Source organism: Delphinus delphis, chromosome 6 (assembly GCF_949987515.2).
Source record: "Delphinus delphis chromosome 6, mDelDel1.2, whole genome shotgun sequence".
Taxonomy (NCBI): domain Eukaryota; kingdom Metazoa; phylum Chordata; class Mammalia; order Artiodactyla; family Delphinidae; genus Delphinus; species Delphinus delphis.
The window spans coordinates 31,839,779-31,864,403 of NC_082688.1; the positions used below are offsets into that span (position 1 = coordinate 31,839,779).

A 24,625-nucleotide genomic window follows, 5' to 3' on the forward strand; every position below is an offset into this window, starting at 1 on the left:
CCTGGGGAAGAATTACAGTGTAGCACAAGGCGGGCAGTCATAATTTTCTCTTGGCATATATGTATGAATGTTTGTTCTGGACTGTTACTCACAAGATCCAGTGCTGGGTACTAATCGGGAGACAGTGATGAATGGAACATTGTCTCACACATACTCCCCCCTCCGCCCCCCCGTAGCCCTGGGTCCCAGAGGGTGTTCAGAAAAAGAAGAAAACAATTCTCATCTTGAATTTTCTCCCAGTTCCTATGCTTTGTTAGTACTTTCATTGCTAGGTCTGGGTTTTAGTGAGATGATCGTTTTAACAGAAAAATCCTTTCCACACATTGAGAAGCTCATTCCCAGTTGTGAAGAACTTTTTGTAATAAGAGCGTTCTTTCCTGAAGGTCGGAGAAGTGCACTGTCTATTCCAGGTAAATTAATTCATCCCATTTTTAGAATACAGTGAAGAACAAAACACAGACGACATCAATTTTTAATGGAAATCCATGCATGATTAATAACTAATATGCAAGAAAAAGAATGAATTGCAACAATTTTTTTCTTTTTATTTTCTATGGTTGTTTTTACTGGCAGAATTTGATTTTAGGGGTTATATTATTCATATTTGAATTATTTGTTTTTGCATAGAATTTGTTTTCCCAAACATGTCTGTGCCCACCATATTTTGAGTTATTTAATGAAGAAGGTTGTGACTGTTTTAATGTTTCTTTATAAAAGCAGATTGGTTCTGACTTGTCCAAAATGGGTTGCCCTGATATTATAGGAAGGTTGTATCACTGAGCAATTTAAGGGTTAAAGTGGCTTTCCAGTGCTATTCTATACTTAGTCCTATTTTTCCCCTCTCTTTGAACTTCTGGTTCATTATAATGCTTCTGGGAATACTAACAGTGAGATGTGCCTTGATTGATACTCAGCTTCAATACAGTGCCTGTCAGCCTTTCTCTGGGGACCTTTCATATCTCTTAGCTCCTTGCAGCTAACTGCAGACCTCTATGTTTCTGCTGCCTGCCAGCTTAATGCAAAACTGAGAGTGAGAGTAGTGGCCCCAGGGAGGAGAAGCTGCCTGGGTCCCATGGCATTGGGACTTCAGGTGGGAGGCTGATTTGTCAATCTGGATTAGAAATAGAAGGGAGCTGTTGCCTGGTACATTACTTATTTGTTGCTATAGAAGAGACATAGTTTGTAAAGGGCTTTGAGAATCTCCCAGCAGAAAGGCAGGTAAATGATAGATTTAGCAAAAATACACTAAGCTGTTACTGCAGAACTCCTAGCAGACGTAATGGCAGTTGAGAACAGTAATGCTGTAGGGAAGGAAACATCCTCTATTGAAGCTTCTATTTTTTGCCAATAATTTTCGTGTAGAAATATCTATTCAAGCAGAAGGCAGTATACTTTGAAAAATTAACATCAATGTAGATTCTAATGAGATTTTAGATTCCACATTTTTCTAAAATCACAGTATTACGCATCTCAATACAGAATTCTCACGAATGAGTATTACTGTATTAATATTTGAGGACCAAAAACATTGTACAAGGTTTAAAATGAATTTACATGCTTGTAGAGTCAAGAGTTTTGTTCTCTAAGGCAGTGGTACTTAATATGCATAGGAATCACTTGGGGATCTTATAAAAATGGAGATTCCATTTCAGTAGATCTGGGGTGGGGCCTGCATTTCTCACAGACTCCTAGGTGATGCCAGTGCTGCTGGTTCAGGGATCACCATTTGAATGCAAGGTTTTAAGTATTCAGTTTTAAAACAAACTCACCGACTTTCTGTTTTCTAAACTTATTTATACTAAGATATTCTAATAAAACACTTAAAGTAAGGCCTAGCAAATGCTTTTGTGACTGTAAATCTTACTATCAAATAATATTTAATAACCTCTTCTTCCTGGTACTTTATTAGCTTCTGGTCCTGAAAGTCGGAAATCATTTATTTTCATGACTGAATTAACAACCTTACAATGGAACAATACAAGACGTATTGGATTTTTATCCACTAACGTAGCATGGCTATTTTTAAGTGAGGGTGTTCTATGTGCTGAAGTGTCTGGAAGTCATACCAAGGAATAGCTTGGGGAACTGGAAGAAGGTATTGCTGGGGATTCGTGACGGCTCTTAGACAGCAATATAGAGGGGTTTCTGCAGTGGGTGGGAAGATCACTTCTGAGATTCCCTCTAAATCTGAGTCTATGAATCATCACCTAGTATTGCGCTTTTCATCATTACATTATTAAAAACAAATTTTAATGCAGACTTTATTCCTATTTGATAACCTTATTTTCCTCAAACATGTTAAAAATATTTATTTTTATTTATATGGGAGGACTATTTATATTTATTTTTATTTATATGGGAGGACTATTCCCATTTCTGAACCCCTTTCCCCTATTTCTTACTTCTAACACCCTCCCTCTAAATTCTTAGTGTATTACCATAATCCACCCATTCATTCACTTAGTACATCTTTGAGTGCTCATTGTGTACTGGTAGGGTACTGTAGTAGGTGATATGCGGGGTACAAAATTGAATAAGGAACAGTCTCTACTTTCAAGGTACTCAGAGTCTCCTAGAGGAGGTAAGATGGCACAAATAATCTGTGTGAAAAATAATATGTTAACACCCTAAGAAAGTGCTCTGGAGGTTCAGAGGAGAGAGAAATTAATCACTCTTGTCTGGGACCATCAGGAAAGGCTTCATAGAAAAGATAGCATTTGAATTGGGTCTTGAAAACTAGATAAGCTTTCCTAGCTGTTTCAAGCAGAGGAAACTACATGAGCCAAGTATGGAGGCACGAGACTAAGATGATACATTTTAGGAATTGCAAGTACTAAGACCCCTTGCATTCTTGGATTTGTAACTTAGAGGATTTGGACCATTTGTGAGTGACCCTTGAAGGGTCATGTAGTAATTTTTCTGAGTTACTGATTTTATTCCCTTCCTAAGAGCCTAATGTTTCAAGTCAATGACTGAGGCTAGTGATTGGTTTAACTTAGCATTCATATCTTGGTCCATCTTTATTTTTCTCTATTCATTCTCATCCCATTCTCATTTTACCGCATGTTATATGGGAGGACACTATATGCTTATTAATAAGTTAGAATTTGTGAAGAGATTGTTATGGTTCCTCTCAGTTGCCAAGAGTCTACTGCAAATAGGGTGACCATATATATAATTTACTGCCCAAACTGGGACCCTTTTGAAAGAGAGTGGTGCTATTAGTAATATTCCAGGGCAGCAGGCATATCCTGGGTTTGTCTCAAGCAAGCTAGAGTATATGGCCAACTAGAAAGTATGGTTACTCTAACTATAGTTCTTGTAAGTTGGAGTATAGACTATGGATGGGGAGCAAGTACCATGTGATTTAGGAAGGCAAGTGCGGGCTAGTTTGTGAGTGATCCTAAATGCAGGCTAAGGAGCTAGGCTTTTATACTGTAGACAGTGAAAAACACTTGGAGTTTTTTTAGGGGCAGAGGAATCGATATATGCAAAGCAGCATTGGAAAAGACTAGTCTGGACTCTGTGGGCAGGTTGGATTGAAGGGAGATATCGATTCAGAGAGTGTCATAGTACTCCCCTTTAAGGGTATATTCAAATGGTAACTACTCGAATGGTCTTAATGTACTAGGAAAATGTATTTATTTATTTTAAAAATTATGCTGAGAGCTTTAACAACTCGCTTCCAATATGTGTTATTATTGATTTTAGTTCGTACTTCTAAAGATCCTGTTAGGTTGGTGTTTTGTTCAACTGATGTTTTTTTCAAAAGAGGAATAGCACTGGGACTTAGCAGTGAATGCCAGAGCATTTTGTATGTGTTCGTATTATAGCATGTTTATGTGTTAATATTGTAACAATTAAAGTTCGACCTAACATTGAGAGAGAGTGCATAGTAAAAAATCTTCCCAAGATTTATTTCTAAAATACTTTTTTTTAAAATCATGTAACCGACTTTTCATTGTATCTTGTTTCAAACTGATGTCTAATTTAGAGAGAATTTTGATTTTGCAGTAACTCCCACTTCCCTAACCTACATTTTTCCTTTTTCTATCCTCATGGAGTAGGTGGGCTTTTGGGAAAGAAAAGGCATTTTCTACCAGGAAAACCAGATAAAGCATCATGGGAGAGGGGATCAATCCTTGAAGGACTGATTATGCAGTAGTGGAGAAGAGGACATTCCACATAGAGGAGACCATGTATGCAAAGAGAAGGAAGCAGAAAAATTGTGGGGCATATTTTGGGAAAAGCAACTGGCTACTGGGTGGCTTAAAAAATGCTGTGGAAATACAGCTAGTGCACTGGCATCACCAGCCAGTTAGGTGGTCATGAAGGATACAGGGAAATTAAAGGAAAGGAAAGCTTTTTTAGTTCCCAAAGATATCTCAATGTTTAAAAACCATCTAATGGAAGAAAATATACTTACTTGCTAAAGAAGCTCCTATTTATTTATTAAATTAAAAAAAAATTTATACAATTTTAAAGGTTACTTTCCATTTACAGTTACTACAAAATACTGGGTATATTCCCTGTGTTGTACAGTACATACTTGAGCCTATCTTACACCCAATAGCTTGTACCTCCCACTCCCCGACCCCTATATTGCCCTGCCTACCCCCCAGCCCCACCACTGGTAACCACTAGTTTGTTCTCTATATCTGCTGAGTCTGAAGAAGCTCCTATTTAAAGCTAGCCTTTCACTTTATTTATTTATTTTTTAATGAATTTGGGTGCAGTGTTTACCATTTACTATGTGCCTTTTATATAAGATCATATGTAGACATATCTCAGACTGAAATGTTTAATATTTTGTACAGTAAATGCATGTGGAAGGAATTATCTAATGAATTATAGAAGATTATTGGAGATGCTTCTTGGTTTTCTTGGCAAAAAAATGAGCTAATGAACTGAAGCGAGTGACCAGTTTGTAAAATACTTCATAAGTTTATGTCTGTATATTTACATATGTTGTAATATTCCGTCATTAAAGGCTAAATTCTCCATGACTATTAGGATCTACGGAAAATTTCTGTGTAGGTTTTTGTTGTTTCTTTAAAAAAAAAAATTAAAAGTTTACTTCAAGTTTAAATTTAAAAATTAAATGATTTCCCTCCTCCCTTCCTGGTTTAGAGCTACTTGTCTTTATTTTACTTAAGCACTGTAGCATTTGACACATAAAGGTGTTTCCCCAGGAGAATATTGTTTCTGCCCGGGGCTGACATGAAAAGAAACGATTTGTCAGACTAGTGGAGCTTGCTAACAATTCAAATAAACAACCTGTCTTTCCCTTCATACTGCATATTAATAGAAATGTTAATGATAAACTGCCTCTTTTACACCCTACAGGGAGGAGAGATTATTGGGTCAGAGACAGTTTTCTTGCTTTGGGCCCTCTTAAACACAGCTGTTAACAGAATCCTTCTTACCAGTTGCATGCTTATTAGCACAATGTTTCTTACATAATGGTTATGTTTAATACAGCCAAATTGATTGTGCCTCATTTTTGTCATTATCTAATATGTAAAAAGCAATTAAATTTAGAATATACTTCTCTGGAAACATGTATTTTGATAGGCAGTAAGTAACTCTTCAAAAATGGGCTTCCTTGGATTATACAGCTGAAGGCCACGATCATATCTGTATTTATCACTTTTTTCTCCCCTCCTTACCACCACCACCACCACTACTCCTTGAGATAGAGTATGCATGCTATGCCTTATGCATTTGTGCCCTCAGTACCTAGCAGACACTGTAAATGACTGTCAAGTTATTTAATGACTTGAGTTTGATAATGACGTTGCTTTATTTTTACGTGGTCTTCTTGAATTTTACTTCAGCATATGATCTACTCTAAAATCTTCCTTTATCAATATAATTGTTAGAAACAAGACAACAGGCCCCAAATGGAGTTGCTTATGCTAAGCCCCACATCACCAAACTGAGGCTTAATTTACAGTTTAGGCTCTTCCAGAAATGGAATCTAAAGCAGTCAGTCAGGAGTCTCCTGATCAGCACGTGTTAGGTAATCTGCCAGATAGACCCCTGCCATCCTCTAAAGGAAATTAACTTTCCAATAACCAATCCAATTTTTTTGCCTAGTATAACGTCCTTGTTCCCGCTCCCCTCTGCCTATAAAAGTCTGATATTTTGTACAGCTCCTTGGAGCTCCTTTCTATCTGCTACATTGGATGCTGTGTGCTTCAAATCGATTTCTGCTCATATAAACCCTTAAACATTTTAATACGCTTCAGTTTATCTTCTGAAAGTTTATATAGTTGTCTAGAGCTGGTCATACACTGATGTGGGAAGGATCTGTTAATTGAGGTATGGGTAGTAAGTAATGACTAGTGAGGGAAGTCTGATCTTTGAGGTATTGAAAATAATGAAATTAGTTATAGATGTAAAATATTCAGGGATTTTAAGTTATCTAGCTTACTTTTAGGAGAGTATAATTTACTGGTTGCTAACAGAAATAATGTCAGCTATTGGCTACACTATTATGGTAACTTGAAAATAAGACTGGTATTATTCTTAGGTTTTTTCTAAGAAAAGAATGAATTTATAGAAATATTTCAAATAATTAGCTGGGCTTATTTACCTACCAGCATCAACATGTCTCTTTATACTATTCAGAAATTGAATTGTTGGTGAATTATAAAATTTTGAGTTGTAACTGTTGTGAGTACCAAAAGTGTCCATGAAATGAGTGGGCAGAGGAGTGTCTTCAGTACCTTGATCAGGGCCTAATGTTAATTGTCACTTGATAAAGAGCAGTGGTTCAGCAAATGGATTTCCATATATAAACGGGATTGAACAAAAAACTGTCCAGGCATCAAATGGGTGCAACCTAGATGTCCATCAACAGAGGAATGAATAAAGAAGATGTGGTACATACATACAATGGAATATTACTCAGCCATAAAAAGAACAAAATAATGCCATTTGCAGCAACATGGATGGACCTAGAGATTGTCATACTGAGTGAAGTAAGTCAGACAGAGAAAGACAAATATCATGTGATATTGCTTATATGTGGAACAAAAAAAATGGTACAAATGAACTTATTTACAAAACAGAAATAGAGTCACAGATGTAGAAAACAAACTTATGGTTACCGGATAGTGGGGGATAAATTGGGAGATTGGGATTGACATATACACACTACTATATACAAAATAGAAACCTAGGGAATTTCCTGGTGGTTCAGTGGTTAGGATGCCACACTTCCACTGCAGGGGGCATGGGTTCTATCCCTGGTGGGGGAACTAAGATCCTGCGTGCTACAGCCAAAAAAAAAGAGGGAGAAAAGAAAAAATAGATAACTAATAAGGACCTACTGCATAACTCTAGTCAGTACTCTGAAATGACCTATATGGAAAAAGAATCTAAAAAAGAGTGAATATATGTATATGTATAACTGATTCACTTTGCTGTACACCTGAAGCTAACACAACATTGTAAATCAACTATAGTCCAATAAGAATTTAAAAAAACAAATAGCAACATCAACATGGGTAATCCTGTTTATGCTTTTGGGCCAAATGTAAGTTTCAAATCTTTCCTTATAGCTTGCTGCCAAAGCAGATGTGTGTCTCTTTTTGAAGTTAAATACTTAGTTTCTACCTTTATCCTCTATGCTGATTTTGTATGTATTCATTCCTTGCTTGATTTTATTTTTCATGGCCTTGTTCACCAGTCCCACCAAATACGATGGTGAAACATCTCTCTTTCACTCATTGTATTAGATATTATCAAACTACTTACTGTATTAGAGACAATACACGATTTATTTGATTTTGTTTTTGTAACTTAATGCTTGTTTCTCCATTAGACAATAAACTTTCTGAGTGCAGAAAAAACAAAAACCCACAAAAAAACACATAATGTATTAAAGATGGAACCTAAAAATAAAATACACTAAATATTACTTTTTAAAATAAGTAAGCAGTTGTTAGTTTAGTTTAAAATCGTGCCTTTTCTTTGTTTTGCAGATGGCAAGCTGAGATTTTCTTTGAACACTAAGAAAAACTAAGGTTTTGATAAACTTGAACTTAGTGTTTTAGACACGTTAAAGTGGATGCACTTTACTGCTCTTAACTCTCTTTTTAATAACCTCTCACCTAACACATCGTAACCACCTGTAAGTGAAGACCAGGCAAGAAGGGCTTTTGGATAACAATTTGAAAAGTCTTTCTTGAACTGTTCTTTTTATTATTTTGTTCTGTCTTAGAGACATAGTGGGATAGAATCAGCAAACTTAGCTTTGGTTTTATATTCTTTCAAAACTGTTAATTATCTGGCAAAATTTTTCTTGTGGCACCAGAGGTAAAGTTGTTGAGAATATTAATTTAAAACAGTGAGTACATTTTTAATTTTGAAAATTGTTTGGAAACAATCTCTTTTATGTATTTAGAAGTATAGGAAATCTATTGAACCAGTTTCTAGGCTTGAGAAATTATACTTCTACTTCACTGATCTTGTGAAGGGTTAGAATAGATAATAAAGATTAAAACCAACTGATGGATAATTTTTTAAATAGTGGAACCAACTTAATTCATAAATTTTCTTTTTCTTTTTAGACTTTCAGCATTATTTGCCTTTTGTGGAAACATTTATTAATTTCACATTTTTTAAATTTCTAGGTAACTTGGGTTCTTACCCCTGTAACAACTGAAATAACAAGTCTTGATACAGAGAATATAGATGACATTTTAAGTAAGTACCTTGATATTTTTAAAGTATACTTTCTTCTCTCTAAAGAGTTAGTTTATATACAAAAACAAAATAAAATCTCATTTATCTAGAACAATTGAGGAGCCAGCATTCTGATTAATTCCATGGTATAGGGAATTAACTAAGCACTTTTGGTTTTAGTTTTTAGTAAAGTTTCTTAAAATGCGTAAGTCTACTTTCCTGTGTTACAAGTAAACTTTTAGTCTTGTTTTGTTTCTTTGCCTTGTCATGAATACCACTCTTAACAATTCAGAGTATTTTGTTGCTTAGAGGCCAGCAGTTTCCACTGTGCAGTATTACATGTCAATGACCTTAGGACCCAGCCTACAATTTTTTTTTTTGTCTTTTTTTTAGCTTTTAACTAAATCACCTACTCTGATCTCTTTTGTCATTGGTCCAATTAAGTTCAATAATTGTTTTGCTTGTTTGCTGACAATGTGATTGTAGATACAGTTAACTTGGGGGGAAACGTTTCTTGTTTTTAAAAGTAGTAGAGGGAAGGTGAAGATGTGGGTGATAGAAAAATCACAACTTAGGAGTTTTAAGAAAATGTAGTGTGGATAAATGATGTCTTTTTTTTTTTTTTTAAGCATTCCATTTCACCCACTGGTTTAAGCAAAACTAAAAATAGTAAGAGTTAAAAGGAGTTATTCATTGACCATCATATATTGTTTCGTGTTCTTGGAACTGGTTTTAAATGCTAGAAAGTCTGTTCCCATATTATGGTATCTCTTTAGAGAAAGGGTGCTATAAACTTTAGCCTGTATCAGTGTCACCTGGAGGACTTATTGTCAGTATTGCTAGACCTGCCCCCAGTTTCTGATAGAAATTGCTAGACCCCACCTAAGAATTTCCATTTCTACAAGTTCCAGCATGATGCAGGTGCTTCTGGTCCCAGGGATCACAGTTTGTGAACCACACTGCTTTAGAGTAAGTAGCAAGTAAAGAAAAAGTGTTTTGAAGGTAAACAAAGGAAAAAGAGAATTGAAACTTGCAAATCATCTTCACTCCTTTTATCTTGCAAATTCTAGAGTATCTTTGTGGGTATGGTTTCTGTGTGTGTGTGTCTGTGTGTGTGTGTGTGAGAGTACTGAGTACTTGAGTTTATTTAAGTTTCTCTTTGTTAGGTTTAGGCAAAAGGAACAGATATATCTTTCTCATGTCTTCACATCCGGATATGCAAATAATACTGTTATATTTTACAACAGAGAATAACTGTTAAATGGGTAGGAACCAGAAAAGGTACATCTTATGCAACACTGTTATTTGTAGATTACTTGTTGCAACTAGGTGGCATCTGAATTTTAGAAATAGATTAGTTATACAAGTCTGTTCTCTGAAATAGGATTTTATTTGCAAAGCTCGGTTATTCATGAATATGAAAGGTCAAAAAATGGATTATTAAAATCCTAATCACTCCACTTCACTTTTTATGAGAGTAAGCTATTTAGAAGCTTACTTGCTTGATCTGGGTTTGATTCTGTTTATTTTATATTCATTCAGTGGAGGTATTAAGATGGAGGACGATATAGAAAAAAGGAATAGGGACTCCCACAAATTATATAAGCTGTCCATGACTCTCTGTATGGGTTTCTGAGTGAGAAATAAGTTACTGTGTATTTTTAGTGAGCCTTTAAGAATGGAAAAAGACCATGATGAAAACCATATCTTTAATTATGTCATAATTATGTAGGCATGAGTAACTTAGGTTATTTGGTTTTGTTTTTCAATTTCAGACAATGCTGATGTTGCTTTAGTAAATTTTTATGCTGATTGGTAAGTAATATCTTATTTTTTTGGCGGGGGGGGAGTGCATCATTAAGTTTTTTTTAAACTTTCTAGAGGTGATTTTTCTTTGCTAGAAAGGAGTAAGTGGGGAAGCCTCTTTTTTTGGTGAGACAATATTCCATATATAAAAATAAATTAAGGTTCATTCAAAGATGAAGCAGCTCAATTTGGTGAGCATTTGTTTTGAGAGAAAATATACCTGATTCCATTATCCCACATTTTAAAATAAAAGCAGGTAACATAAAAACTCAGATCTCTCTGTCTCTCCCTCTTTCTCTCTCTCTCTCTCTCTCTCTCTCACATACACACACACGCACACACACACACACACACACACACAAAATTACGTATTGCAATTCTCTATTTTTCCTGACTGAGGAGTAAGGCAGTGTTTGGAGGTGAGGATGTGGGTGTGGCAAGTTTAGAAGGAAAAATAATGTTGACATTTTATAACATATACCATCTACTACTACTTACTACTTCTAGGAAGCCTTTACTCCTTTCCCTGTCTGAATTGGATTCTGTCTTATGTGTTCATATAGTTCCCTATGTACCACATTCTTTTCTTGCTACATTTTTTTTTTTAACATCTTTATTGGAGTATAATTGCTTTACAATGTTGTGTTAGTTTCTGCTTTATAACAAAGTGAATCAGCTATACATATACATATATCCCCATATCTCCTCCCTCTTGCGTCTCCCTCCCACCCTCCCTATCCCACCCCTCTAGGTGGTCACAAAGCACCGAGCTGATGGAGCTGATCTCCCTGTGCTATGCGGCTGCTTCCCACTAGCTATCTATTTTACATTTGGTAGTGTATATATGTCCATGCTACTCTCTCACTTTGTCACAGCTTACCCCTCCCCATCCCTGTGTCCTCAAGTCCATTCTGTACGTCTGGGTCTTTATTCCTGTCCTTACCCCTAGGTTCATTAGAACCATTTTTTTTGTTTGTTTGTTTTGTCTTGTCTTTCATCTTTGTGCTCTAAACAGAGTTTGAGAGCAGAGATGTCTTACTTAGTATTCCCAGCATCTACAAGGGCATAATATGTAGCAGATGTTAAAGAATGTGGCATGGGGATCGGAAGAAGGGAGCTTCAGCTGGAGAGAAGTTTGAAACACTCACATGATCCTTATTCCTAGACAATCTGTATCTTATATGACCCTTTTTGGCTTACTACCTAGTAGATGCCACTACCCTACTTCAGGCCACAGTCCTGCAATTTACCTAGATTCCTGTGACAGTCTCCTAGTTTATTTCCTGTGCTTCTAGTCCTATGTGTCTCCATTCTGTTAACTACAAAGTAAGCCAGAGTATGTTTCCTAAAGTGCAAATTGGACTAGTTTACACCTCATCTTAAAACCCTTAAATGTTTTCTATTACCTTTGCCTAGGAGGCCCCTGATGACCTGGTCCCTTCCTTCCTCTGTAGCTATGTCTCTTGCCTCTCTCCACTCCCACATTCTGTTCTGTTTTACTGAATGTCTTTCAGTTTATGTAATATTCTGTATTCTTTCATCTTTGGACCTTTAGTCATGGTATTTTCTCTGTCTGAATGGATCTCTCTTCTCTTACCCACTTGTTTACTTCCTTAAGTCTGAATCATCTTTCAAGTCTTAGATTAGATGCCACTTTCTCCAGGTCACCTTCCTACATCAGTACCCCTACCCCTACTCTTAAGTCAGGTTAGGAACCCTTTTTATATCTTCTCATAACACCACATACTTACCCAGTCATAACACTTGTATGCTGTGGTTTAGTTGGTACTTCCTTACTATATTAGTAGCTTTGTGAAAAGTTACCATATCTATCTTTTTTCAACATGAATCCCCAAGCACTTTGCATAATACTTGGCAGATAAGTATTAACATAATAAATAAATATTTATTTTATTTATTATATCATTTATTTATATTATTATATTATTTATTATATTTATTAACAATAAATATTTACTGGATGAATGCTATATAGTATCTGTACTTGAAGAACTTCAGTAAAATGTTGAAGATATACAGAGAAAATACCATTTATAAAATGTACAACAAAAGGAAGCATTTTCCGAGGTAAATTAAGATTATCCAGATGTAACATTAGCCACAACATTTGGTAGAAGATTATTTAATTCAGTCCTTTTTAAAGAAAAAACTGAGATCCAGAGGAGTAAAGTATTTCCCCACAATCACCTGACTAGATTATGGCAGAGTTAAAACTAGAATGCAGTTATTTTGATGGAGGGATTTTGTGTGTTATAAGAAAACGAAATAGAACATGCCACCGACCTTGTTGCAAAAAGTGAATTGGAAATGTGGAATAACTGCAGTTATTTGAGAAACATATTACCAAAGAATACCTGGAATTGTTCATAAAGTAATACTCTTTTATTCAACTGAAAAAACTTGGGTAACTGGCTATAGGACATAGACTTACACTGTGTGGCCTCAAAGGCTGGATTCTGAGTTCCCTCTGGAAGTTATGGATGTGGTACAGTTTAAGGAAGAATTCTCTAATAGATCTGCCTAAAAATATACCTGAGAGGACAGTAAACCATAGTAGGAACTTAATAATGCTGTTATGTGCCAGACTCTTTACATATATTGCTTTTAATGCTCAGAACTACCCTGCAGGTAGGTATTATAATTTCCGTTTTAGGTTGAGGAAATTGAGGCTCAGAAAGGTCAGACGGCTAGTAAGTGGTGGAACTGGGATTTAAACTCAGGTATGTCTGACTCCAAAGCTTATTTTTTTCCCCACTAGGTTATACTATTAGCAGGTGCCCCTAAATTGTCCCTGCAGAGACTTTTACCCATTTGGTTGATTTGTAAAGGGTCGATTCAAGTACTAGATTGGAGATTGGATTCTGATGACCCTTAAGGCCCTGTTAATAGATCTATTTGCTTTGGTTGTGTTACTTTTATAAATGTAACTTTCCATATGTATGCAGGTACAGTAATATTGCAATTGAATTTTTATTTCATCTTCCCCTTTCACATTTTGGTATTAAAACCGATCCTATTTTAAACATGAATCTGTGCTTAAGTGCTTGCTGGGCAGCAAACTGGACAATCCAGAAAGGAGCCATTAATATCTGTCTTTACCTTGCCCATAAGCCAGGAGCCTGTCCACTGATTCTTTACTAGGCCATATCCTAATTCTTCAAGAAACCATTTATCAGTCCTTACCCCTTGCCTCCCTGGCCCTCTAGAACGCTATCTTCAGCAAACTGTAAGAACCCACAAAGCTGTGGTCCTAGCCTCTCCAGTTCCTCCAGTCTATCAGTTTATTCATTTAACAGACATCTACTGAAATGCTTATTAGAATATGTAGTCAAATAAGACACGGTCCCTGATATCCGCAGACCCCACCCACCTATCCCAGATGGGAGAGATTTAAGAATGCTAAAAGAGGAAAGAGCCACTTGAAAGCGAGAGATTGAAGATACAGATTGTGTCTCCCTGGTATATTCTAGGACATCTCCTTAGGAAGTCAGGTGAGTGGGCTAGAAGAGTTACATACAGAAAGAAATAGGGAAGAAGTATAAAGTTTGTTTTCCTTCCACAGGCTTTAATAATATTTTTGTTGAATTATAGTTAATATGTATGACCTAATCACATGTGGATTAAAGAGCTCACTGGCTTCATTTAAGTAAATTTCTTGATGGCAAAGGGCTCAGGAAGCAATAGTAGCAATTATAGTTTTGTTGTTGTTGTTGTTAACAAATACTGCATACCTTTTTCATATGAGAATGACCATTCTAGCCCAGCTGCTTGTGTGCTGATTCTTATTCTTCTCTTTCTTATCAGGTCCCTTTAATGACCCATAGAATATATTTGTGAAGTGGTTGGCCTGATTAAGGGGCAGTCAGAATTAGAGGTGTCAAGTTTCCTGAATATTGTGGAGTTTGTGCCCCCTTTTAAAAGTAAAAGCAAAACAAAAACTACAGACAAAGGAAACATGGACAGGAAAGTCTCATTTGGGGATTAAAAAATTTTGCTCCTGAATTTAGTATATTTAAGAGTTTATAGATACAAAAGCCCATTTTAACCAGAGGTAAATTTTGAGGGGGAAATTCACTCTATACCATATATCTTTTTTTTTTTTGCGGTACACGGGTCTCTCACTGTTGTGGCCTCTCCCGTTGCGGAGCACAGGCTCCGGACGCGCAGGCTCAGTGGCCATGGCTCACGGGCCCAGCCGCTCTGCGGCATGTGGGATCCTCCCGGACCGGGGCATGAACCCGCATCCCCTGCATCGGCAGGCAGACTCTCAACTACTGCGCCACCAGGGAAGCCCCCATATATCATTTTTGTAAAACTTATTTATTTAGTATGCTAACTTGCCTATGAGATTTGACGGAACTTGTCAGGTGAATCAGTCTAATATTTGCAATAAACTTACCATTTTAAAGATTTTGTAGTCTAAAAATATGTTATTTGGAGAAAACGAATTTCCTTCATAAATGCCTGAGTCTTAGTAGTTACACGTCCAAGTAGATACATCTTAGAGGGCTTATTTCAGACTTGTTTCATTGCCGCTGTGAGAGGTCCTTAGCTTTGTGCTCCATAATATTGGCCATTTTCTTCCAGTGGAAAAAAACAGAATCTTTAAATTATTTGTCCAGTCTTTGAAATGGAATAGTCTTTGAATTCAAAATTGTTTTCCTCTCCAATGAATGACATCAGGATTCCTGAATTAACAGTGTGACTGTTAATTCTGTTTATTGTTATATGCTAAATATGAATGGATAACAACAGAAATATCAATAAAATTTTATTGCTTCTGATTTTCAGTTTTAATTGGTATCCTCCTCTGTGCATAGGTGTCGTTTCAGCCAGATGTTGCACCCAATTTTTGAGGAAGCTTCCAATGTCATTAAGGAAGAATATCCAAATGAAAATCAAGTAGTGTTTGCCAGAGTTGATTGTGATCAGCACTGTAAGTACCTTATAGGAAGTCTGGAAGAAACTGTCCTGTCCCCACCTCTCCTACACACACACACACTTTTTTTTTTTTTTAATGCTCTGTTTTAAGTAGAGAACAAGCCAAAATGTTCTAGTGACCTTGGTTAAAATGTTAATATTTAATCTTTTTGTACTTAAAACACTACTTTCCATTCTGCCTGTGTGAGGGATTAAAAAATTTTTTTTCATTAAAATATAGTAGTGCAAGCATAGAGGTAGTAAATCATTTTGGTTTTCTACCAAAGCAAATACCAAAATCAATAAATAAAATTGAAATATAGTTTTAGGAAAGAAAAGGATTTCTGTTAGTTTTAGAATCATGCAAAAATACTATTTGTAGTAATTTCAGATAAAACGATCTCAGACTTTGGGGTGGTTTCTGTTGTTTAAAAGATTATACTAAGATTGTCTTAGACTGTCTTTGAGGTGTAATTTGCTGTAGTTACGATTAAAAGTTTGTTGCAATGAGTTATTGGTAAGTTGCCCTGAATTACAGAACACTCCCATTGTGCAAATTTCCTATCCTTTATGTATCACCTGACAAGTAGAATTTCTGTGTGTGTGTGTGTGTGTGTGTGTGTGTGTGTGACATACAGATGGCCAAGAGGCACATGAAAAGACGTTCAGCATCACTAATTATTAGAGAAATGCAAATCAAAACTACAATGAGGTATTACCTCACACCAGTCAGAATGGCCATCATCAAAAAATCTACAAACAATAAATGCTGGAGAGGGTGTGGAGAAAAGGGAACCCTTTTGCACTGTTGGTGGGAATGTAAATTGATACAGCCACTGTGGAGAACAGTATGGAAATTCCTTAAGAAACTAAAAATAGAACTACCATTTGACCCAGTAATCCCACTACTGGGCATATACCCTGAGAAAACCAGAATTCAAAAGGACACATGTACCCCAGTGTTCATTGCAGCACTATTTACAATAGCCAGGACATGGAAACAACCTAAATGTCAAACGATAGATGAATGGATAAAGAAGATGTGGTAACATATATACAATGGAATATTACTCAGCCATAAAAGGAACAAAATTGGGTCATTTATAGAGATGTGGATGGACCTAGAGTCTGTCATACAGAGTGAAGAAAAACAAATATCATATATTAACGCATATATGTGGAATCTAGGAAAATGGTACAGATGAACCTATTTGTAGGGCAGGAATAGAGATGTAGATGTAGAAAATTGACATGTGGACACAGGGTGGGAAGGGGAGGGTGGAACAAATTGGGAGATTAGGTTTTACATAAATACACTACCATGTGTAAAATAGATAGCTACTGGGAACCCGCTGTATAACACAGGGAGTTCAGCTTGGTGCTCTGTGACGACCTAGATGGGTGGGATGGAGGGCAGTGGGAGGGAGGTCTGAGAGGGAGGGGATATAGGTATACATATAGCTGATTCACTTCACTGTACAGCAGAAACCAACACAACATTGTAAAGCAATTTTACTCCAATTAAAAAAAATAATAAAAAAGTGAAAGCTTGTTGCATTGAGTTATTGATAAGTTGTCCTGAATTATGGAAAACTCCCATTGTGCAAATTTCCTATCCTTTACATTTCACCTGACAAGTAGAATTTCTCTGTGTGTGTGTGTGTGTGTGTGTGTGTGTACACTAACTTTTCACTTTGCTGATGAGGAAATGGAAATAAAGTGGCTTAACCAATGTCATACAGCCTACTGTCTAGTCATGGCAGGCTGAGAATCCAGAACTCCTGACCAAATGCCTTCCTAGACCTATTTGCTTCTTTTCTGTTCAATTCGACAAACGTTTTGGGGATTTTCTGGTAAAAAAATCCCAGAAACGGCTAACAGCAGAGCATTTCAAAATCTTCTAAGCCATACCCCACATTTCTATCTGCTGTGGTTCATAACTAGATACGATGAAGGGAGCAATAAAAGGTTGTCAGTGCAAGCATGGCCTGCATTTCCACACTGCTTTCTGCATCTTTCCTCCCACCTTTCACTGACAGAGAACATGATGTTTTTGGTTTGGACTCTCACTTCAGATTTTTCTATTCTTTATGTATTTAATTAGACATTAAAGTACAGACAACAGTGCCTACTTTCCACTGAATTTGGAGTATAAGATCTGAAATTATGCTCTCAAGCTTACAGTTATTAGAAAGAAAAATTAACTATTGTTGAACAATACATATCATTTATTCTACTTCTAGACATATTAACATATGAGATAAATCTGACATCATTGCTAGTAATTAAGTTCTCTTTTTATGGGAGTAAATAGCCATAGTTAAGATGTTTTTTTGATCCACCAGAGATATCTACAAAATTAGTTTTTTACTAATGAAAGTTATATCTGAGACATTGTGTATTTTCCCTAAATATTTTTTCCCTTCTGTGTAATTCTTCACTTTTTAAAGTGACATTATGAAATCCTTCCTGATGATTTGTTCATGTTTTCCACTCTTTCTTTGAGATTGTATGACAGACTGTACTTTGGGTAACCCCTCATGTGCCAGTTGAATTATAGAGGTTTTGAACTGGAAGGACCGTAAGAGTCCTGTGGTCTGGAGAGAAATGCCTGTTAGGCACATTGTTCTTTGGTAGGATTTGCTTTTAAAAAAAAAGAAAAGATTTATTGAAGTATAATTGACATATAATAAACTGTACAAGCTTAAATTATACAATTTAATGTTTTGACACATGTATGCAGCTGTGAAACCATGATCACAGTCAAGATGTCAACATATCTGTCATCCCCCAGATTTTGCTTGTGCTCCTTTGTGGTCCCTCTCTTCCCCTGTCAATCCTCAGGGGGCCATGGAACTGCTTTCTGTTACTATAGACTAGTTTGTATTTTCTAGGATTTTATATAAGTGAAATCATACATCATGTGTTCTTTGTGTGTGTGTGTGTGTGTGTGTGTGTTGTTGTTGTTGACTCAGCATGGTTATTTTGAGATGGTTACATGTATTATTCATTTTTATTATTGAGTGGCATTCCATTGTATGGCTATATACTATGATTTGTTTAACTGTTCACCTGTTGACAGACCTTTGGGTTGTTTCCATTTTTGGGCTATTATAAATAAAGCTGCTATGAACATTCAGATACAACCCTCTATACACATGTTTTCATTTATCCTGGGCAAATACCTAGGTGTGAAATATATGGGTCTTATGGTAGGTGTATATTTAACTTTTTAAGAAACTGCCAAACTGTTTTCCAAAGTACTTGTATTATTTTACACATCTACTAGCAGTGTATGAGTGTTCAAGTTGTTCCATATTCTTGCCAACATTTGGTATGGTCAATCTTTTTAATTTATCAGATCTGTTAAATTATTAACAGGTGTAATAATTTCTTATAATAAATTCTTACTGGGTTTTGAGAACTCTTTATACAAGTTCTCTTTTACATGTGTAATTTGCAGCTCTTTTTCTCCCACTTTACTCTCTTAAGAGTGTCTTTAATTGTGCTAAAATACACAGAGCATAAAATTTACCATCTTTACCATTTTTAATTGTACAGTTCAGTAACATTAAATATATTCACACTGCTGTACAACCAGTCCCCAGAACTTCATCTTGTGAAACTTAAATGCTATACTCATTAAACAACTCCCTATTTCCCCCTCCCCGTAGTTCCTGGTAACCACCATTCCTCTTTATTTTTCTATGAGTTTGACTATTCTAGATACCTGGTAAAAGTGGAATCATACAACATTTGTCTTTTTGTGGCAGGCTTATTTCACTTAGCATAATGTCCTGAAGGTACTTGCGTGTTGTCGCGTGTGTCAGAATTTCCTTCCATGTGATGGCTGAATGATATTCTGTTGTATGGCTATCCTACAACTTCTTTATCCATTTATCCATCGATGGACACTTAGGTTGTTTCCATGTCCTAGCTATTGTAAATAATGCTGCTGTGAACATAGGGGTGCAGATATCTCTTCAACATACTGTTTTCATTTCCTTCAGATGTATACCCAGAAGTGGAATTGCTGGATCATATGATAGTTCTATTTTTTAATTTTTGAGGAATCACAATACTGCTTTCCAAAGCAGCTGTACCAACTTCTATATTCCTGCCAGCAGTGCACAAGGGTTCTAATTTCTCCACATCCTTGCCAACGCTTATTTTCTGTTTTTGAGATAACAGCCATCCTAAACGGTGTGAAGTGATATTTCATCCTGGTTTTGATTTGCATTTCCCTAGTGATTAGTAATGTTGAGCATCTTTTCATGTCCTTCTTGGCCATTTGTATACCTTCTTTGGTGAAAAATCTGTTTGAGTCCTTTGCTCATTTTCTAATCCGTTTATTTTTTGTTGTTGAGTTGTAGGTGTTCTTTGTATATTCTAGACATTAACCCTTTATCAGATAATAGGATTTATAAATATTTTCTTCCATTCCATAGGGTGCCTTTTCACTCTGTTGATTATGTCCTTTGCACAGAAGTTTTGAATTTTGACGTCCAGTTAATCTGGTTTTACATTTGTTGCCTTTACTTTTGGTCATATCCACGAAATTATTGCGACTCCAATGTCACGAATCTTTTCTCCCCTATTTTCTTTTTAAAGTATTAATCATTTAGGTGGTATGTTTAGGTCTTTACCCATTTCAAATTAATTTTTGTATATGGTGCAAGGTAAGGATCCAGTTTCGTTCTTTTGCTTGTGTACATTCAGCTTTTCTAATACCATTTGTTGATGGACTGTCCTTTCCCTATTGAATGACTTGACACCCTTGTCAAAATTCATTTGACCATATATGTGAGGGTTTATTTCTGGGCTCTCTGTTGTGTTCCATTGGTCAATATGTCTATCTTTATGCCAGTACCACACTGCTTTTATTACTGTAGCTTTGTAATAAGTTTTGAAATCAGGAAGTGTGAGATCTCCAGTTTTGTTTGAGAGTATCTTCTGAAGGGCATATATTCTTAATTTTGATGGAGTACAATTTGTCCTTTTACAAAATGGATTATATTTTTAAATTCTGTATCTCAGAAATCTTTGCCTCACCCAAGATCACAAAGATTTTCTGCTATGTTTTCTTTCATACATTTTATAGTGTGAAGTTTTACATTTAGGTCTATTATGCATTTGGAGTTAATTTTTACATGTGGCACAATGTATGGATTGGAATGCATTTTTTGCAAATAGTTATCAAGTTGTTCTGACATAATTTATTGAAAAGACTATCCTTTCTTCAATAACTAACTTTGCATCTTTGTTAAAATCAACTGACCATATATATATGGATCTATTTCTAGTCTCTATTCTGTACTGGATATATTTGTCTATGATTTATTTGTTTATTTGTCTATGTTTACACCAATACCACACTTTCTAGATTACTGTAGCTTTATAAATAAGTCTTGAAGTCATTAGTGTAAATCTTCCAACTTTGCAATTTTTTTCAAAGTGGTTTGGTTACTGTAGTTGCTTTGGATTTCTGTATGACTTTTAGAATCAGCTTGTTAATTTTTAGCCAAAGGGGGTGTTGGGGGGGAAGACTGCTGGGATTTTAATTGGGATTACTTTGAATCCTTAGACCACTTTGTGGAGAACTGTCATTTTGACACTATTGAATCTTCTAATTCATGAACATTGTATATCTCCCCATTTATTTAGGTCTTTTCAATTTCTCTTAGCAATGTTTTGCAGTTTTCAGCAATGTTTTAGTCTACATGTCTTTCACATCTTTGTCATATTTATCACTATTTATTTTTTGATGCTGTTGTAAATGATATTTTTAAAATAAACTTTTTATTTTTGGAACAAATGTAGAGATACAGAGAAGTTGCAAAGATAATACGGTGAGTTCCCTTATACTCCTTACTCACTTTACCCTAATGTTGACATTTTACATTACCATGGTACATTTGTTAAAACTCAAATTTTTATTTCTGTTGTTTGTTGCTAGTATATAGAAATACAATTGATTTTTGTATAATGATCTTGTACACTGGTACTTATTAGTTCTAATAAGTTTTATGTAGATCCCATAGGATTTTCTACTTAGGCAATTATACTGTTTGCAAATAAAAAGTTTTACTACTTACGGTCTTTATTTCCTTACAGTATTCTTTCCAGCCAAGTGTACCTACTTGCTGCTTCAGGATTAGTTTCTGTCAGGCAGAAGTTCTCTATGAAGCTTCCTAGCAGAACCAGAAGGTGACCTCAGAATCAAGATATCATCCTGCTCACATATGTGTTATTAATCACCTGTCTGGCATTGTGGCAACCCACTCTGTCCTGCCTTCTGATACTTAAGTCTGTCTCTCTTGTTTCCGGCTCAGTGTGTCACCCAGAACTTCCGTTCATAGTAATAGTGTTATTTCTTGGAAAAGGTCTTGTAAAAAGTTTCTAGTCAAATTGCTGGGAAAAACTATTGTTGATGTAGTGCTTACTTGGAGTTAGGCATGCTTTTTGAATGTATTATTTCAGTTATCTTCACTGAGATACTGTTATGCATTTATTCCACACATTTTTTTTAATATGCCTGCCCTTTAGAATGCAGTGTGGGAGGTTCTAGAGATATAGCAGTGAGCCAAACACACCCAGAAAGGCAAGAGCAATAAATACACAATTGCTTATTGGGATAACTGTTTTGAAGGGAAGGTTTTGGGTGCTATGAGATAATAAGTCTGACTTAGTCTAGGGGCATAGGAAGGTCCTCTCTTGAGGCAATGATACAAGACCTGAAGGAAGAGTAGGAGTTGTTTTTTTTTTTTTTTTGCGGTATGTGGGCCTCTCACTGTTGTGGCCTCTCCCGTTGCAGAGCATAGGCTCCGGAAGCGCAGGCTCAGCGGCCATGGCTCACGGGCCCAGCCGCTCAGCGGCATGTGGGATCTTCCCAGACTGGGGCACGAACCCGTGTCCCCTGCATCGGCAGGTGGACTCTCAACCACTGCGTCACCAGGGAAGCCCAAGAGCAGGAGTTATTAAGGGAAAAAAGGGAAGAAGAGTGTTTCAGACAAATGGAGGAGTAGGTGTGAAGTTTCTGAGGTGGTAATGAACATTGGACTTTCAGAGAGCTGGAGTATATTATCATCTTATAGATGAAGACACTGAAAGACTTAGAGAGGCTGAGTGATTTACCAAGGTTACATAGTAAATGGGGGGAGCCAGACTTGTCACCAGCAGTATACAGCTTTTATCAGGTAACTATACTATTTTGAAGGTCAAAGTAAAGTAATTTAAATTGAGGTTTCTCATAGAAACTGAGAACTCACCCAGTTCCTGCATAAAAATGACTCAAGGGGGCTTCCCTGGTAGTCCAGTGGTTAAGACTCTGCGCTGCCACTGCAGGGGGTGCTGGTTCGATCCCTGTTCAGGGAACTGAGATGCAGCATGCTGCGCTGCATGGCCAAAAAAAAAAAGACAAAATGTTTGTTATGAATAATGTAATAGTCTGTTTAAGTTATCCCTACTGGGTCAGTATATAAACAAAAATGTAGTTACTTATATGTGGTATTATTGTTTCTATACTGTGTGGCCCAACCCTCTACTAAGGTAGAATCCTTTGTTCTGGTACCAGAGGCCTACTACTTACTAAGTCATATACAGTTGGGCAAGTTATCTAAAAAAACAAAAAAATTGCTAAACTTGATTTAGGACTCACCATAAAAAGTGTGTGTGTGTGTGTGTGTGGTGAGAAAGAGGGATATGGTAACCAAATGTGGTAAAATGTTAAATCCAGGTGAGGGCATACAGGTGCTCATTATATTACTTTTTCATCTTTTTTCAAGTTTGAAAATTTTCAAAATAGCTGTTATAAAAAGTCACTGAACCTGTAATTTGTCTGGTTTGGAAAAGAGGGAGGAGCGCCTTGTTGCTTTAGAGTTTTTGAGAGAATATGTGTGAAAGAAGCTTGAAATCTGTACTATACAGGTGTACTGTGATACTGTTAATTGTAATTTCTGTAACTTTCACTATGATAAGTAACCTTCAACATGATTATTGAATTTAAAGAGAATTTCCTTGGATAGACTTTTACTGGCATTTTGAGGAATACTTAGAGCCACTTGATGGCTTTTGGAAACTGAGCCCTGGTTCTCTCTGTGGCTGTCTCGATTTCTTAGTGAAAACCTCCTGTGTGCAGGCATGGCAGTTGAAGGCATTTTGTTGGTCATGAACTGCCCTCTCTCATAAGTTGCCATCTCCTGGACAGCAGCACGTCTGCATTACCACTGGGTACTATGGAAGGTAGATGTACCTTTTGTGAATATTCTCCCATTACCAAGTAGAATGCCAGTAACACAAAGATGGCTTAATGTTAGGAAATAGAATAAATCCCATCAGTATCTAAAATGGGGAAAACCAGCTTATCCTATCGATAAATGCTGAAAGACTTGATAAAACCCAACAAGGTTCCTGGAAGAAATTAATGTGGCAAAATGAATGAGCCATCCTTTGCTTGCATTGAATTTTTAAAATCTTTAATGACTATGTATTGCTTCTTAACATTTTGCAAGCTCGAACTGAGGTGTGACACATGTCTGAATTTAGTTGTGAGTCTGTCTATCTTAGCCACAAATCTGGTATATTGTCGTGCGTTTGGGAATTTCTGCCAGTGTGGTGTTATAGTTTTTTTCTTTATCAGCACTGCTTAAGAATTGAGGATGAGGTGAGACCATAAAGTGAAGAAACAAACAACATAATTACATAACAATATAAAAATGTAATGGCACTAATTTTCATAAAACATGCCGAGTATTTTCAAAGCAGCCCCTGTGGGAGGCAATGCATGTACTCATCCCTTAGAACCTGCTGGGCCTCCTTTTGGAGTTGTCCTCTACGCCAGTTTACTAGTTGATCAGGAAAAGTTATCTCAGTACATAGTTCTATGTTTGCTGCCCGCATTTCTTTCTATCTCTGTCTCTTCCACGTAGCAGCATCCCATGGAGTGCTTTCTGCCCTACCTTTATCTCACTTCGTTATATGCCCTTCCTAGGACTTTATTTGATGAAAGGTTCAGGTAAATAGGCTGAGAACTTGGAACTGGAGAAGGAGAGAAGGCAAGAGTGGATATAACAGGCTCATTTCACTCAGTCAGCCCTTTTGTTTCTGTGTATGAGCTGCTTGCAGCAGCTTTGATTTCCCTTCCCCACTCTACCGCCTTCCTCCAAAAAGGTTGGAAACTGTAAGA

At 36.4% G+C, this 24,625-nt stretch overlaps 1 protein-coding gene and 1 non-coding gene across 2 annotated transcripts in view; both read left to right on the forward strand.

Annotated features, from left to right (window-relative positions):
* The window catches only part of ERP44 (endoplasmic reticulum protein 44), a 92,321-nt gene that overhangs the window by 23,997 nt on the left and 43,699 nt on the right, over nucleotides 1-24,625 (forward strand). The window contains exons 2-4 of the mRNA XM_060014432.1: nucleotides 8,643-8,715; nucleotides 10,470-10,509; nucleotides 15,342-15,457. Of these exons, the coding sequence (XP_059870415.1) occupies nucleotides 8,643-8,715; nucleotides 10,470-10,509; nucleotides 15,342-15,457 (229 nt within the window). The remainder of the gene's footprint in view (nucleotides 1-8,642; nucleotides 8,716-10,469; nucleotides 10,510-15,341; nucleotides 15,458-24,625) is intronic.
* Nucleotides 22,743-22,815, forward strand: TRNAG-GCC (transfer RNA glycine (anticodon GCC)). Its single transcript has one exon. It is a non-coding gene; the product is annotated as a tRNA-Gly (tRNA).